Here is a 17,298-nt window from a genome sequence, read left to right as displayed (position 1 = left end):
GAGCAATCCCTCGATTAACGAATTCCTTAAGAGCGCCCCTCAACATGTTTTTGCTTGCTCACTAGCTGTCTTATTAGTCCGCCAATACAGTAATCGGTTCTAGGGCTTAAATTCCTTACCATTTTAGTAAATATCAAGAAGGTTGTACTATTCAATCATTTTAAAAGTTTTATACAGTATTAAATTTTTTAGTCATTTTAACAATTATTGAAAATAATTGAAGTACAGGAAACTAGTTTTATGCACGCCAAACAGCCACTCAACACACCAAGCTTGGCGTCAGTTTGTTTACCAGTTCAGAGGAAGGAAAATCTTGTTTGAGACTCTTCAACATAAACCCTTTTTTTCTGTGTTTCCAGTCAAATTATTGGTCATTTTGAAATATATTTTACATATTGATAATATATAGCGCAGTGTTGATTTAAAGAAAATAATCTTGAATTACACCAAGTGAACTAAAATTTTATGGGTGAAATGGCGCATGGGGTGACTTCTCTTCCACCCCAATGCCTTCTCTTCTCCCTTCTCCTCCAGCCCCCATTCTAATTCCCATCATCATCATCATCAACCAGAAGCCTTCTACATGCACACCTCAAAGTAAGTGTACTTTACTGCATTTATTTTTACTTTGTATGTAATTTTCGGTGAGCTGGAACCAACTACCCAAAAACCCATTGAAACAATGGTTTCGGTTAACGAGCAACCTTCTGGAACGAATTGTGCTCGTTAACCGTGGGACCACTGTACAGTAAAATACAGTACAGTATAGTACAGTACAGTATAATACAGTACAGCATAATATAGTACAGTATAATACAGTACAGTATAATACAGTACAGCATAATATAGTACAGTATAATACAGTACAGTATAATACAGGCAGTATAATACAGTACAGCATAATACAGTACAGTATAGTAAAATACAGTACAGTACAGTATAATACAGTACAGTATAGTATAGTACAGTATAATACAGTACAGTACAGTACAGTATAATACAGTACAGTATAATACAGTACAGTACAGTGTAGTACAGTACAGTATAATTCAGTACACTACAGTACAGTATAGTACAGTACAGTCTAATACGGTACAGTACAGTATAATACAGTACAGTACAGACTTTGGAGGAGTATATGAGAGCCAATGCGAGGAGCGTGTAAGAGGGAGGTGGTAGAGTGAGAAATGTACAGAAAAAAGCATCTGGCCAAGATCATAGAAGGTCAAGAAAGGAAGATGACTGAGGTAGATACCAGAAACCAACCTTACCTTACCTAACCTTTAGGATTGACTAAGGGAAGAATAAAGAATAAATTAACTAACCAGCAATTACCTGATTATTTCTATACCATATCATATCCAGGTTAACGTGACTATCTAAAATCTCCTTTAAGTGACCACATTCCTTTTCCATTTGTCTCTCTGTGAAAATCACATATTTGCGTCAACAGAGCCTTGAAAAATGAAGTTTGTTCTGAGGGTAAACGATCTCGAAATCTTTCTATAACTTCCTGCGTTGAGGCTCGTCCATCAACCTTGGCTTGAAATGCTACAAAATTACGAATATCGGCCAACAAGTCTATGTTATCCTGTACCTCCGGTTCAACGTCTTCCGTTTCAATTGCGGCCGTCGAAGGATAATCCGGGTCATAATCATCACTATCTTCATTTTCACAGTCCTCGGTAATGCCCTTGTTTCTCTCACGCATGCGGGACAGAAGTTGTGACGAAGAGAGCAAACTACTACTTGACCCTGAGCTGCCAAATATACTTTTACCAAAGGATATGAAGTCCTTTCCTTCATTTGCATTGGGAGGACTGTCATCGTCCTCTTCAATACCTCCGTTGAACATACGTGGTTTAATATCCTTTTTCTTGGTTTCCTTCACCTTGCTATTAGACTTCTCAGTTGTGTCATCAAACAACTTATTTTTCTTGCTGCCAAATATGGTTTTACGCTTGTTCGATCCCGATGACCCATCCGAGAGTCGAGGTCTGAAGCACTGTGCACGAGACGCCCTCACGGCCTTCACTGCTTCCTTGGCCACTCTCTCTGCCTCTCCCTCCATGAGCAAATAGTCAGGATCACTGTTACTCATGATGGCATCATGACTTAGTGCTGTGTGGACTCCTGACTTCTGGAATAGCTTCTCTAACACATATTGATCCTGGGATTTTGCAGTTTCCTTTTCTGCCTCTTCTTCTTCCTCTGTTTTACGGTAGTTCCTCTTCTTCACCAAAAACTCTATGCGTTCTCCTTCAAACTTACGACCCTTCCTTTTAGATTTATTCGTCCTCTCTTTCTCTCTGTGTTTATCTTTTTTCTTATGCTTCCTTTTATGTTTCTTAGACTCATCTGACACTGACAGCTCAACTTTATTTGTGGGTTGATGTATCTTACCCTCAACTGCCTCACTAGCTTTAATCTCACCATCATTTGGATTCTCTTGCACAATGTCCAAGTCCTCACTTTCCTTCCCCTCACATTTAATAGCACTGTCTTCTGTATGACCTGCATCAACCTGAGGTGGATCTTGTGTGTGGAGTGGTACCTCCTCTTCTCCTTCATCTTGTTCTTCCTTTATCACTAATGGATTTTCTTGTTTTACTTCTATAACTGCCTCTATTTTATCAGTACCACTATTTTCATTACTTTCACTGTCATCTTCTACTTTGACTTTTTCACTAGTTTTCTTTACTTCCAGTGTTTTCTTGGGTTCATCTTTAGATGGACATTTAACTCCAATTTTCTGGCTCAAACGTCGAGCAAGTTCTCTCATTCGCTCCATCTTGCTGTTATCCTTTAAAACATCATTATCTTCTTCCTTTTTCTCACTTGATATATCTTCTGATTTCTTAATTTTCTTTCTTTCTTTCGACATTGAAGTTTTAATATCTTGATGCTTTTTTGAAGACTCTCCCCCAGTTCTGGCTTCAATTTTCTGTTGACTTGTAGAAGGTTTGCTGGGTACTTGAGCCCATCTGTTATCATCTTTAGTTTTACCTTTAACCTGTACGGTGATCTCCGACTCTGTGCCAGCAAATATCGCAGAAGATTCTGATTTCTCCTTGTCACCCTCATTTAACGAGAAAAGTTCATAAAGGTCATTCGTCTTAAAGAACCGCTGTTGCTTGGGGTCCTTCAGAACACGATTGGTTAAGAACTGCTTAAATATTTGTCGGTGGTAGATCTTCTCCTCAATAGTACCAGATGTCAGTAACCTGAAAATCAAGAAAATAAAAAATATCAGGATCAGAGATATTTTATAATACTACACATTACTCTTCCAAGTACAAGAAACTTCACTGTGCATGTACAATATGTGGGCATTATGTTAAACTGCCTACTGGGGACAGTTTGTACACTCTAACAATGTTTGGGAATTTTACATCATGGAGTAGAATCACAATACCACAGCAGGCAGGGAACCCTAGCTCTTAGCCTCTGTTTAAGAATTACAGTTTAGCTGAAGTGAGATACTAACTAATTTCTAGGGAGAGGAAGGAGAAGCTAAATATTGGGTAAATATACTGGACTTCATCAATGCTAATCAGTAATTTGTCTAAAGGAAGATATAAAGGTTACTCGTCAGATATTTGTTCATAGTGTGGGTGTGAGATGAGTAACCTTGCACCAGTTAGAGAAATGGTTACTCAAAAGAGTTCTTTTGTATTCCCTGATATTTTACCTTTTTGGTCTAGCCCCCCCCCCACCAACTTGTCTGATATTGTGATGATTTACTGTATACCGTAAGGAATATAGCCTAACAATTAAAACATCTGACTATCATCACACCTGTATATAGTGACATGACGCAGCTGTCCAATCCTCCAAGCTCGTTCCCTGGCTTGAGAGTCTGTTGAAGGGTTCCAGTCCGGATCAAATATAACGACTCGATCCGCTCCAGTGAGGTTGATTCCAAGCCCACCCACACGGGTTGTCAGGAGAAACACAAAACAGGATGTATCGTTGTTGAATTTCTCGATTAAAGGTTGACGAGAGGACACCGCTGTGGTTCTGAAAGCAGTAGTACAGGTAGTTCCATCACTGTCTATAATTCAGTTTTTCTATCTAAGAGAACAAAAAGTATGATCTCTGATAATGAACGAACAGCCATGAATACTTCAACCACTTAAAAAGAGACTCACAAGCAACTCTACCAACAGACTACAACTGATGAAGAATTAATACTGCATCATTCAAAGAAGATATAATAACACAAACATTCAAAGAAAATATTACACAACACCAACCTATCAAAGACATTACAACCAAATAAGACAGAGCACACTTTAATGAGTGAGAATATTAGTGGTATACATTCAACACCAAAAAATTTATGCTTAGGCTAATAACAGTAATGTAGGGTATTCTGTATGAGAGGCAGACCAGTGATGAAAGTAAATAATAATAATAAAAATGAAGATTATAACGGTATCATAAAAACAACTCGAGTCACTTTGTCGCTTGTCTTGCTCTTGGTAAGTATCATTAAAAACCTTATTAAGATACCTCAAGTAGTTATAACAATGTTCACACCACCAGCAACTCACAAATCAAGGTAAGCAATACACTCATCCATCAACTAACTCTCAAACCATGATAAGCAATGCACTCATCCTTCCTTCAACTCATTAGCCAAGATACACAACAGAAGTCTCACCCATCCATCTTCAGATAGGTGTAGTGCTCCTCCACGAGGAATTTCTCGAGGATACACATCATTTGACGGGACTGAGTGAAGAGTAAGACGCGATGACCCTGACGTGACCACAGATGCAGGATGGCGTGCAACACGTGCATCTTGCCAGACCGACTCCACCACCCATACTTCAACTCTGGCTGTTAGATCATCAAGAGGACATGCACCTTAGTCAATTTTATTACATATACTCTGTATATGATTTTGAGTACCTCTTATACAGTACTGTAAGACACAACCTGTTCTGTTTGTGACCATGTACAGTACAGCACAGCAGTAGCTTCTTCTAGATTTTAATATCAACCATTAACATAATTACTAGACAAATAAGGGATCACCTAAAGATTAGCCCCCAGCTTATTTCTCCTCAAGATTAGGTTAAGGTACATAAAATTAGGTGAGATCAGTATATTATGGTGTTTAATCATTGTGTGAAACAAGCTGAGGGACTAAGCTACAGTGATTCCAAAATCCTGTTCTGGACTTATCAAGGTAATGATAATATTAACAAGAAGCACAAAAGAAAGACTCAACATAATGTAGACTTACAAACTCACACTAACCTGAAGGCCAGAATTCCAGTCACCATTATCAGTATTTGGTCCGCCTGTGTACAGGTCCGGATGGTTACAAATCTTACGAAGATTAATTAGTCCAACAAAAACCTGTAATGTCAAGGTTTAATAACAACTTTAGGTGTGTTTCCGAAGGTCTTATCACAGTAAAACAAATCTGACTGTGTTCCAACAATTTCATACTACAATGTCCAAGATTCCTTCAAGTAAGTACATGTTCCTCAGTGTGTTACCTTCATCCGACCACCCATGATCCACTTCACTTGGTCTCCTTCAATATAATCCCTGTAAACTTTCCTCTGGTCTTCAGTTAGCCCACAGAACAGCACCTGGGAATGGTAATAAACACAACATCATTAACTACTTCTCAACTTACTCAGGGAATCTATCTACCAACACAAACTGAAGTGTACCTCATTAGTGAAAGATTCCATTTGCTAGCCATCCACTATGACCAAAGTACTGCACATGTCGAAGATTAACATACCAATTTGTGCTGTTTGCACTTGTCACATTATCTACAATGACAAAAAAACTGAAACAGACTTCAGGATGCAGGGATGACTTGATTATAAGAACCAAAACAACCAATTACAGAATAGGAGTAGTAGTAGAGGTAGTAATATTACTGGCATACTATCATGATAAATTTCAGAACTTCTTGGAAAATCTGAAGAGACAAACACTAAAACAGATTTCAGTGACAAAATGATATACAGACCACCTGTACCATTCTACTCCAGTGTCAATATGTAAGATTTTCTTATTAGATATGCTACAATGCATTACACTCATAATTATTTTACCTGTTCATTTTTATCAGGTAAATTAAGATGATTCCTCACATCATTTTTCATTCTGCGTAGTAGGAAAGGGTTGATGGTGTCACGGAGCACAGAGGCACACTTGAATGCAGTCTGTACCTATAATGTACAACACAACATGTATTTCAAATCAAGACATTACTTATTTTATTTAGTACCCACTAACTTCAATGTTCACATCAGCAATTTCTCACACAAAAAGCAAAACAATATTTAAAGAATCTACCCAAGAATTTCAATACCTTCCTCTAGAAATTGACTGATCATGAAAATCCTCTTCCACAGTTAAGTGAGGACAGAGAGTATGGTTCATCACCCAGACTCCTCCAGCACTAACAAATGATACTAATACAACAATTACTATGACTCTCCCATAAAAAAAGATGTCTGGAGGCAACTATCATTACCGCTCATGGCTGGGAGCTACAAGTCTTGGTGTTATGGCAGCTTTGTGCGGTGAGGCCATCACTTGTCTGTCATCATCTACACCACCTCAGATCACCTGAAGATTAGCCCCCCACAGCTTATTTCACCTGATGATTAAACACCTTCATGCTATCTGGGGAGGATTAGGTTAGGTTAGCATTAGGGTGATTAATTTTAAGGCAATATATGGGAGGTAGGACTAATTTTCAGGTTATTCCAAAGTCTTATAGCCAATACCACTACTTCCATACATCAATTAAACTACTAAAATAAACAAATAAAACAAGAGATCTGGTGTGATGTCTACCTCTAATTTGGAAGCATTGGCATATCCCCCTTGAGTGATGGGCACGGCAAACTGCTGCAAGAAGACCGGCAGTGTTCCCAGTTTACCAGGAAACACAAAGTCAAACAGCGACCACAGCTCCTTCAGGCTGTTCTGGATTGGTGAACCTATGCAATGATATGTGTTAGTGAGGCAAAGTGAAATGACAACAATCCTTCACTATAATGTTTCACCGAGGAATATATTAACAAGAAAAGTAGGATCACATGAAGATTAAGACACCCAGTTTATTTCACCTGATGATTAAATACCCTTATGCTAGCCTAACTTAACCTAATGCTAACCTAACCTAACTGGTCCAGGTAATGTTAAAGAAGCCTGGCTGTCTAATCTTCACCTGGTTCCATACAAAAGTTATTTACACAGTTTGAAACATACCAGAGAGGATCAGTCTATGTGGGCTCTGAAACCTCTTGAGTGCGAGAGTAATTTGTGCTTGAGGGTTACGAATCTTGTGTCCCTCGTCAAGAATGATGTAATGCCAATCATACTGACGCAGTGTCTCAAACTGGTCGCGCGCTCCTGTGTATGAGGTGACTAGGATGCCGCAGTACCTCAGGTGTTGGAAAAGGAGTTTATTATTGATTATTAAACTTTTCACACTCACTATACTAAAATAATTGAACAACTGCATCAATACCCTTAACTATTCTCAAATAATTTACTCCTTAAATATCAGGAGTATCTTTGTAAGGATCTAAGGGGCATGATCTCAATGGAAACTTAATTAAAAAAAAATAATAATAATAATTTACCCTCTGAACACTTAAGTAAGTTACTGTAATGACTAAAGATTTATAAACTAAAAACTTTAAAAAATGACTGTTACAGACACCATAAGGACACACAAAGCCTCAGTTTGTGGTATTGCTTTATAGCTAATCATCCTTCAGCTTTAATTCACTTAACGTTAATTCGTAACCAAAGGGTTGAACTACAAGCAGCATGTCACACGACCCAGGCCCAGCAGGGAGGAGGAGGTGGAGTGGTGATGAGAGAAACCTCCCTTCCCACAAACTGATAATCCAGTCCCTAAACAGAAATATAAAATACAAGACTACATAACAATATTCTGACGTATCTACAATTAAAATTATTAAGATCATAAGAAAACACCAACATTTACTTACTTATTAATATTATGGATAAGAGCAGGTCTTTTCCCAGTAAAAGTGCCAGACTCGTGCAGGACAGCAATTCTGAACGGTGGCCACCACTTGTGGAACTCCTTCACCCACTGGTGCAGGACTGTCGCTGGGCACACGATCAACACGGGCCCCAGACCCTTCCACGGCTGCCGACGACTGCTCAGACGAGAATACGACAGCCCCACTAAAAAGGATATTATCATAATTGTCTTTCCCAGTCCCATCTCATCGCCGAGGATCCCGCCACATCCCTGACTGTGAAGTTCCCACAGCCACTTGACACAAGTCCGCTGATACTTGTACAACTTGTTCCAGATTACTAGAGGAATTTTGAAACCTCCGTCAAATTCTTCATATCCTTCTTCCTCTTCCTCCTCCGAGTCTAAATCTTCCCCTTCTATTATCTTCCTCTGTTTCCTCTTAAGTCTTTCTTCCTTCCAATTTTCAATCCTTTTAACATAGTCATCTATATTTCCATCGTCTCTGGACTTTAAAGACTTTCGTCCTTTACTTTTCGTCACATCATCGTCTGACCAATTATCTTCTTCGAGCTTATCTTTCTTCTTTCTTTGCCTTTTCACAGCTTTATCCATCTTCTCCACGCGATTACCTTTCAACGCCTTGGAGTTGGCATTTTCGTCATTAGAGTCATCACAAACTTCATCGTCAAGATCATCAACATCATCAGGATCTGACGGCACATATTCAGACCCACTTCCAGCATCGAAGTCTTCAGAGTCGCTCCCTTGAAAACAAACTCTCTCAGATAAGATCCTACGAGGCGTCTCTTTATACTGGTCAGCTTCACGGTGGCTGGTGACGCTCCCAGACACCGTTTCCGTCTTCTTCTTCTTCTTGGGATGTAATATTCTCACCTTTAGTGGATCTTTTCTTGATTTTTTCTTCCCTCCTTCAGCATCCTGAGTTTTGTCCATCTTTGCCTCTAATCCTGCCTTGACTTGTGATTTTATCGATGAGAGCGATGTATCATCATCATTCCCCACGTCATCAAACTCACTGACATATTCTTTGATTTTTCTTTTTCTCTTCCTTGCTATACCATACGTTGGGTCTCCTGACGTTTTCTTGCGCTTGATTCCCTTATTAACTTCGCTGTGTTGCTTCTGTCGATCGATCTGATCCTTGAGGTATTTTTCAAAGTCACTAAAAACTCCCTGAGGTTTGTCTGATGATCTGGAAAATATATATTTTTTAAGTTTTTGGCGTTGTACTCCATAGCAACAACAGAAATAAAACAGACTACCTGAAGATTAGACACCACCTTCATGTTACCTGGGAGGCTTAGGTTTGGTTATACTAATTACTAATGGTAACTAACTCTCAACTCACATCAGTCACCTCGACGACCACCAAACTACAGGAGTCTGACCAAATCACTTTACTTAAACAGGAGATGACTATAAAGGTTTTGGATCACATGAAGCTTAGCCTCCCTAGTTTATTTCACCTGACCATTTAAACACCATAATGCTAACCTAACCTAACCTGCCTGGTAGTGCTAGGATGGTTAAACATCAAGAACAATTAGCTAGGAGGGTTAATCGTCTGGTGATCTAAAGTTCATCCTTAATCTTTCTGTTCTAGCCCAGTATTTGTCCACTAACATGGTTAATTAAAATTTCTAGTGAACTGATAAGGAATAATTAATGCAAAACAAGAGCAATTAGAGAAAAATGACAACAAACCTGATGGTTGTTGTAGAGCTGCTCTCAGCCATCTTGACAACTGAGCCAAATGGAGTCATGTCTCCAGAACTGATCATTTCTGCTCTAGTTGGTCTTTTTTTGATTGACTGCTCCTGCACAGCTCCAACCACCGGCCGCTTCTCCAGTGGTCTGTGAGTCGGCCGCACAGATACCGTCCTGCTGGCCGTGGAGGTCATAGCTGTTCCAAAGGGCGTCATCTGACCATTACGAATGAGTCTGTCTCTTTCATTCTCCGACAATTTGGGTACATTTTGATCCCTTTCACCGTCCTCGCTCTCGTCGTCCAGAATCTCTCCATCCTCCAGGTCCAAATTGTCAAGCTGAAAGTAGTAATCACTGTCTTGTACCGCTGCTGCTCACTACACTAATAAGCTTCAAGTAAAGAATTACATTACCCATATACTCAGCAGCTTCCAACAGCAAAATCTAGAGAAAGTTTTAAAAACTTCTAAAGTGTTGCCAAAAAAGCTCATGACCTTCATACTAAACTGCTTAATGCATGTCACCCACCAAGTCACTCAATGGTACAGCTTTAAATGTCCTTTATAAAGAGGTTCACAAATACCCTCAAGAATAGGTCATCAATAAGGCCTATCTGAGAAGTCTAGCCGGTGCACACTTATGATAAAGTATAAACAGCAGGACCTTACCTTTAGAAACTCACCAAAGATGTTGTGTACACAGACTCCAGTACTTAAGATTATTGAAATATATACACCGGAATATGCTTCCAGATAAAGCTCAATCTGCCAACTGGTGGACAAACTTAAGCGACCACACCATAAGTTGTGTAAAATCAGCAGTTTTAGTAACAATGAAACACCTTAAAGACTAAAACCTAAAATTTTGCAAGACTGTACAAGGCATTAACACCTCCAGACTCCTTACCATGAATACCTTCAGCCTTTCTACAACCCTCAAGAAACAACCACAATATACCACGAACCCCTTATGTACGGGGTGTCGCCTTTGAGCTGGGCGAAGTCACCTGGCATTAGTCAAATTAAATATTAAAGCTGGCGTCCCCTTGGTGAAGGGGTTAAAGAATAAAGAGCCTTAGATACAGAAGATGTAGTGACAATAACTTGCTCATATTACCTCTGCCTCGTTCACTTCAGCCGACTCGAGTTTCTGCTGTAGGATTCTCTCTCGTGTCGTGAGGGTTTTAAGTTGCTGAGTTTTATCCCGAACTTCCACCTCAACACCAATGGCCATCCGGGGGTCGACCACTCGCTGCCGCATTCCTTCGTGATAAACACAGAAACTTTTCATAGATGAACTGATGGCGAAGACCTCTCGATTTACACACAAACACACACACATTTAAAAATCATGTTGCATTCTATCACAACAATAAAATCGAAGAATGATCCTAAAATCTTATCTCTTGGGTTATTTAAGAATGGAAAATCCCTCATAAAGCACTCTGTATTATGAGACCTAACTGGCTGCAAGGTACATGTCTAACATAATCTACCCTAACTTAACCAAATTCTATTTTAACTCGAACTTAACCTAACATTACCTAACTCTAGTCAAACCCTAACCTAACCTCACCAAATCTGACGTGACCTACACTAATCTACCCTAACATAATCTAACTCCAGGTAGGCTTCACAAATTCATGCTAATTGGTTTCGTACTGTGGCTGAATTTCCGAAAGGCACCGATTTGCGGAATAAACATTAAAAGCACAGGAAAATTTTTGAATCAAATGCTAAGAAACTAAATTTAATTGTATAATAAATCGTTATTGTTTCAAACTTAGACTCCAATACCATATTCATGAGACAGTTTGTTAACACTTATTCCACTCTATATTAACTATATGGTTCACAGTTCAATGATTTAGTGAGCCCAAGGTTAGCTTTATTTGAACAAATTTAGAATTGCATACAGTACATCAAAAATTTAAAAGATTGCTATGATAAACAATTGATTCATAGCATACCATAAAATACAATAGTACATATTTTATGTTAAAAAAATAGTTCCTTCTACACTCAAACCATCCTCTGGGTGATGTGCAGAGTAAGTAAATTTTCTTAAGTACAGCTCCTCCCCGACTTAAGATGGGGTGAGGGACCCAAATCCAGGTCGTAAGTCGGAAATGCTTAAATAATACATAGAAAATATAAAATGGGTATGTGTCTTTTTCTTCTCAGCAGCACAAAACTCTCACTTTTAAGCTTGCCAGCCATTTTAAAGTGAATTACAAACAAAAATTTTGTCTGTGTACTGACTTTGGGACTCGAAAATACGTAATTTGACCAGATTTTGGTACGACTGAAGCAGGTCGTAAGTGCGGGTGGTCGTAAGTCGGGGAGGAGCTGTGCTGTACTCAAGTAACATTTTTGGGTACTTTTACTTCTTAAGTAGGGTATTTTAATACTTTTACACCAATATAATAGAAAAAACAAAAATCGTTAATCGTTACATGCCCCAAACAATGGAATTTTAAAATAGCCAATCACAGGACACAGGACAAACTTGGAAGCTAACCAATCACAAGCGTTTCTTCACGTCTGCTGCTTGTGAGCACTTGTTTAGTCATGCTGGGCTTATATTTAGGCCTAAAAGATCTCAATTGGACAGCCATAATTTTGAGAATCAGTTACTGATTAACCTCAATAGAAAGATTTGCAAATAAACACTCGTAATGCTGTCTTTTATTTTCATATTTAGTTAACTAGTTTTTTCTTTAATTTACGTATTGTGGATTTACTTTAATATTTGAGACAATTAATAATTTACTTCTACTTGAGTAACATTTTACCAATGCAACAATACTTTTTCTTAAGTAACGAAGTCTGGTACTTTTTACGACTGGTGATGCGCGACCCAGCTAATTCAGAGAGGTGTGGCTGCAGTCATGCTGCGCTATGTGTATGCCATGACGTCACACGGGGAAGGCATTGCGGCTCAGCGGCAGCTAGCTTCTGGGCTGGCAAGTCAGCAAAACAGTTACAGCCCACTGCCTCAATACATACAGTACATTCACTTCCCACACATACTGTACACACTCATGATCTCCATTGTTCTTATTTTATAGTTTTATTTTATATTTTCTTTATTTCTAAGCCACAGTAGAGTACAGTATTGTAATGATTTGATTTGATTTTGTTCTCAAACGAGCACGGACAAGCGATAAACACGGTAATTAGGGAACACTCATGAAAATGCACGGATTTGCAGAAAAACGGACTTCTGAGACACGAATTTGCGAGGTCAGACTGTATAACCTACCCAAATTCTAATCTAATTCTAACCTAACCTAATTTTACCTAACTCTAATCAAACTTTAACCTAACCTAGCATGGTTAGGTTGAACACTTACAGACTGATACTGATGAAACAGTCACAAGGCACATATACAGTCTGCGCGGAATGTTAAGTCGCGATAGGGCCGACGAACTAAGTTCTCGCAAAAATAAGATCATATGTTGTGAAGCCTGTCCTGGGATGCGAATGCCAAAACGCTTGGTTTGTTGGCAAGTGCGGGTTCCCGCGCCAGGTGGCCATGTTTTGTCTAGTTTAAGGTGCATTAACCCAACATAGTGGCCATCAGAGATGTCCAGGAGGGTTACTACAAGAGACGATATTGCAGCAGTGATTGCATTGTACAAAGCGAACCATGTACTGAGAGAAATATCGGCTCAGACTGGTGTGGCATTACGAGTTGTTCAAAATCTTGTCAAACGTTTCCGTGACCTTGGAGAGGACGAGTTACCAGCTCCATTACCTAAGTCTGGTAGGCCTAAATTATTGTCTCCACGGACACTTAAGGTTATTTCTCGACAAGTTCGGTCCAATCCCTCACTCACAGCACATGAAGTGAAAGAGAGAAACACCCGTCTTTTGAGTCACGTCTCGTTACGTTGTGTTCAACAAGCCCTGCACGATGACCTGGGATTTAAGAGCTTTCGTGCCCGCCGTAAACCTCTGTTGACAAAGAGACAGAAGGAAAATAGAGTGAAATTTTGCAAGAAATATGAAGTGTGGGATTTAGAGACATGGAGGAGTGTATTATGGTCGGATGAGGCTACGTTTTCTGTGACTGGGAGTAATGGAAGGAGGGTGTACCGTCCCCCCCACTCAGACGCGCACCTCCCACAGTACACTGTTAAGCACCCTGCCTCGCTTATGATTTGGGCTTCCTTTACGTATTATGGTGTTGGTGAACTAGTAATCCTCCCTAAGAACCAGATGATGAATCAGTACAACTATCTTGAACTGCTCAGTGATTTCTTACCTGAATCATTTGATAAAGCTAAGGCAAGCCTTTTCATGCAGGACGGTGCCCCATGCCACACTGCTAAAAGTGTCATACAGTGGCTCAAAGACTGAGGTACCTTTCCTTAATGACTGGCCTGGCAGTAGCCCAGATCTTAACCCAATAGAAAATTTGTGGTCCATTGTTAAGTGTCGTCTGCGCGACGCTGACACATCATCAATCCCGAAGCTAGAGGCAGCCATCAAGGATACCTGGGCTAACTTGCCACCTGACTTCTTGCAAAACCTTGCTGACAGTGTTCCTCGAAGGCTAAAAGACTGTCTGAAGCGCAGAGGAAACACTACAAAGTATTAATTGAAGTGGTAAGTGTTACTTGACTTTATTTATATAACATAATCGTAAATATCAATATTTTTTCGGCACATGAACTAACATTCCGCGCAGACTGTAAGACAGTCTGATGAAAATTACCTAAGCAGCTCAACTCGGAGGAAGGACACAACTGTTGAGAAAGATGAGCAACAACAAAAAATTCCTTCAAATTATCCAAATATAACAATAGGACAGTCAATAAAACCACATGTACACAGAGACAACTAATGAGGTTCTCCAGGCCTTAGCAGTCCACTCTACCTGACAGCCTGTTCTTTAGGTCATTTAACTTGTTCTCTCCCTGTTTGATGTTGGTCTTGATGTCTTTGATTTCCTTCTTCAGAATCTGTAGTCGCTGTTTGCGTGTGTGCTTGGCTACTGCTTTGTCAACCTGCCAAAAGATGTTGAACTTACTTCCTGCAATACTACAATACATAAACATAAGATAAAATTATATCAAATTTATTAGTTAGCTACACAAGTTATTATTATACTGAAAAAATATATATATATATAATTGGCTGGAATGAATCTTGTTATCTTTATCATAAAGCAAAATACTGTACTAGAAAGACTAATATGTGATCAAAACTGGAGATAAATGACAAGTAACAACACACTTTCCTGGATGGTAACCAAACACTCATTTGACAAGATGAGACAAGAAAGTGGAATGATATGTGGCCACCTTGAACTGGCAGCATGATAGGAAAAGGGACTGTATATTGAGAACTTGAGCATAAATTTTTCTAAATCTTAAAAAGTTTGTCTTTGTACACATACTGCCCGAGGTGTGTTAACAGACTGAGTACAGTACTGTGTATAGTTTTCAATTATGAGTATATATTAACTATATCGGCATACATCAACTCGCAATGAGTTTTACAGCAACAGAACCTTTTTGTAAATCAAGGAATGCTCATACAGTCACTCAAAAAACTATCTTTAAAAAACTGTGTTGAGAAAATATGACAACGGATGAAGGATTTTGACAACCCTACCGAGACAACAGGAGCTGTAGTGTTCATTCTGAAATTCATCGGTCACCCCAAGTACAGATAGGTTTTGAGTGACTGTACATATACCTGTGTTTAGTCGAGTGCAATGGCATAAGAAAGTTGAGTAATGTTAAATAATCATCTAAGATTCTACGACCCTTTAAAGCATTTATTTCTAGTAAAAAGTGGAATTTTGGGAAGGCCAGTACCAAAGGTTTCAGAACCATGAATATATCCCCCTTTTCCCCCATAAGACAAGAATTCCATGTAAAAGAAATAACTCACGACTAACACGATCCCCAAAACAAAAGGCAAGGATGGTAACTCACTGCAGCTTCAACATCACGTTCCAGAGACAGCTGATCAACCACCGAGATCCCGAGAGCTCTAAGTTCATCGTCCTGGTCTTGTAGGTCCTGAGCTATAGAGCGAGTACTACTGTCGCCTGTCACGGTCTTATTGTCTCCACTCAACAGACTGTGGAGGATGCTTGAGGAGGAGGAGGAAGACATCACAGGCATTGTGTTCTCCATGTCAGGACCAGAGACATGTCCTTCATCTGATACAGGATCATCAGCAACTGCCTGTAAGTTACTGTCACCACTTGTATTGTCACCACTTGTGCCTTCAGTCTGCCATGAAGGATGCCTTTCTATCACTTGGGTTTCCATGATGGATCTGTGAAATAATGATAAAGCTATATCAATTAATGGAGTTCTATTCCAATTTTCTAAACCAGTGATAAAAACTATGAAGTACAGCATCACAGTCTAGTAGATAAACAAAACACTTGAATGAATATTTTACCTGAACTTTACGTAAATGTTTCAAATCTCTTGGGGTAAAAAATCATCACACTTACTCAATATTTTTCCACCTCCCACAATACAGGTGTTTAGTTCTCAGCCAAAGGAGCTTCCACAGAATCAAGAACTCTAAGGAATAAAGACAATATATTATTAAACTATTGTTTATCTTTCTCCTGAGTTTAGCAAGAACAAGTCACTCAAGTTTAGCAGTTCAATAGTCAGAAGTTCAATCCTGTTAAAATTTGAGAATTACGAGATGGTTTCTGTGAATTCACTGAAGAGATGAACACAGATTCCTTAATATATTCAAATAACTAAAATTAAAGTTACTGTCATACAAGTTGTCAGTATTGCTTCAAGATATACACCGACAGATGTATACAAACATTGGTAAACAGTACATCAACAAAGTATAGCCCAAGAAAAGGATTAAAAACTTTGCAATGAGGAATCTATGTGCTTAATTTATTTTTTCAAGTCGAAATATTACTGCTTCAGCCTTCCCAAGATCTAAATAACTTGTAATATATATATCAAGATAATCTCTATAGATTATATTTTTGATGATAAAGTTACTTAGAATACTTCAAGAAAAATATCATAACAATCAATCTTGATTTTCCTTCTACAAAATTTCATTATAACGTGCACTTAAGCCTTCAATTCTCAACTAATACCAAAAACAACCCATAAAACTTTCTGAAACTTTTCACCACAATATATATTCTCAATGCTCTTTTATTCGGTCTTTGTTACTTCAAGTGGTGCAACACATCCCATTATTGAGATGGCAACACACTGTATCATCTTAACTACCTCCTCCTACTATCATCTCTACTTACACTTTATTAATAGTTTAACAGCTACAATTTTCCATCCATACGGTGATTATTTACGACGAGAACACCATAGTAGATGGCTATAACTATTCCTCTCAGGGTTACTACTCTCCTCCTAAGGTAAACATTGTGTTGTTAACCAAGAGGTGTAAGTTGTTCCTGACAGTGACGCTTGTTTTAGTTATTAATTATGACACTAGATGGCAGGAGTGTTAGTGTTGTTTGTTTATTCACAAAGCCGTATATAGTCTTTGGTTTATTTATAGCGACAGTTTCTAATTTATCAATTTATTTA

The 17,298-nt window shown here is 38.8% G+C and overlaps 1 protein-coding gene across 1 annotated transcript; it reads right to left on the bottom strand.

The window, feature by feature from the left end:
- Positions 1–1,037: 1,037 nt before the first annotated feature.
- LOC121872905 (DNA excision repair protein ERCC-6-like) lies at positions 1,038–17,152 on the bottom strand. The gene is made up of 15 exons (XM_042376008.1): positions 17,007–17,152; positions 16,218–16,290; positions 15,685–16,033; positions 14,619–14,748; positions 10,850–10,995; positions 9,731–10,071; positions 8,007–9,218; positions 7,255–7,430; positions 6,838–6,983; positions 6,087–6,203; positions 5,514–5,609; positions 5,269–5,370; positions 4,667–4,845; positions 3,799–4,020; positions 1,038–3,224 (listed from the first exon to the last, which is right to left on the bottom strand). The coding sequence occupies exons 3-15, from the start codon at positions 16,024–16,026 to the stop codon at positions 1,376–1,378; spliced, it is 5,058 nt and encodes a 1,685-aa protein (XP_042231942.1). The 5' UTR covers positions 16,027–16,033; positions 16,218–16,290; positions 17,007–17,152; the 3' UTR covers positions 1,038–1,375.
- Positions 17,153–17,298: the final 146 nt, after the last annotated feature.

The sequence above is a fragment of the Homarus americanus genome, unplaced genomic scaffold, assembly GCF_018991925.1.
Source record: "Homarus americanus isolate GMGI-L3 unplaced genomic scaffold, GMGI_Hamer_2.0 scaffold11022, whole genome shotgun sequence".
In the NCBI taxonomy this organism is placed as follows: Eukaryota; Metazoa; Arthropoda; class Malacostraca; order Decapoda; family Nephropidae; genus Homarus; species Homarus americanus.
The sequence above is the reverse complement of the archived record's forward strand: the minus strand, read 5'-3'. Positions and strand labels throughout refer to the sequence as shown.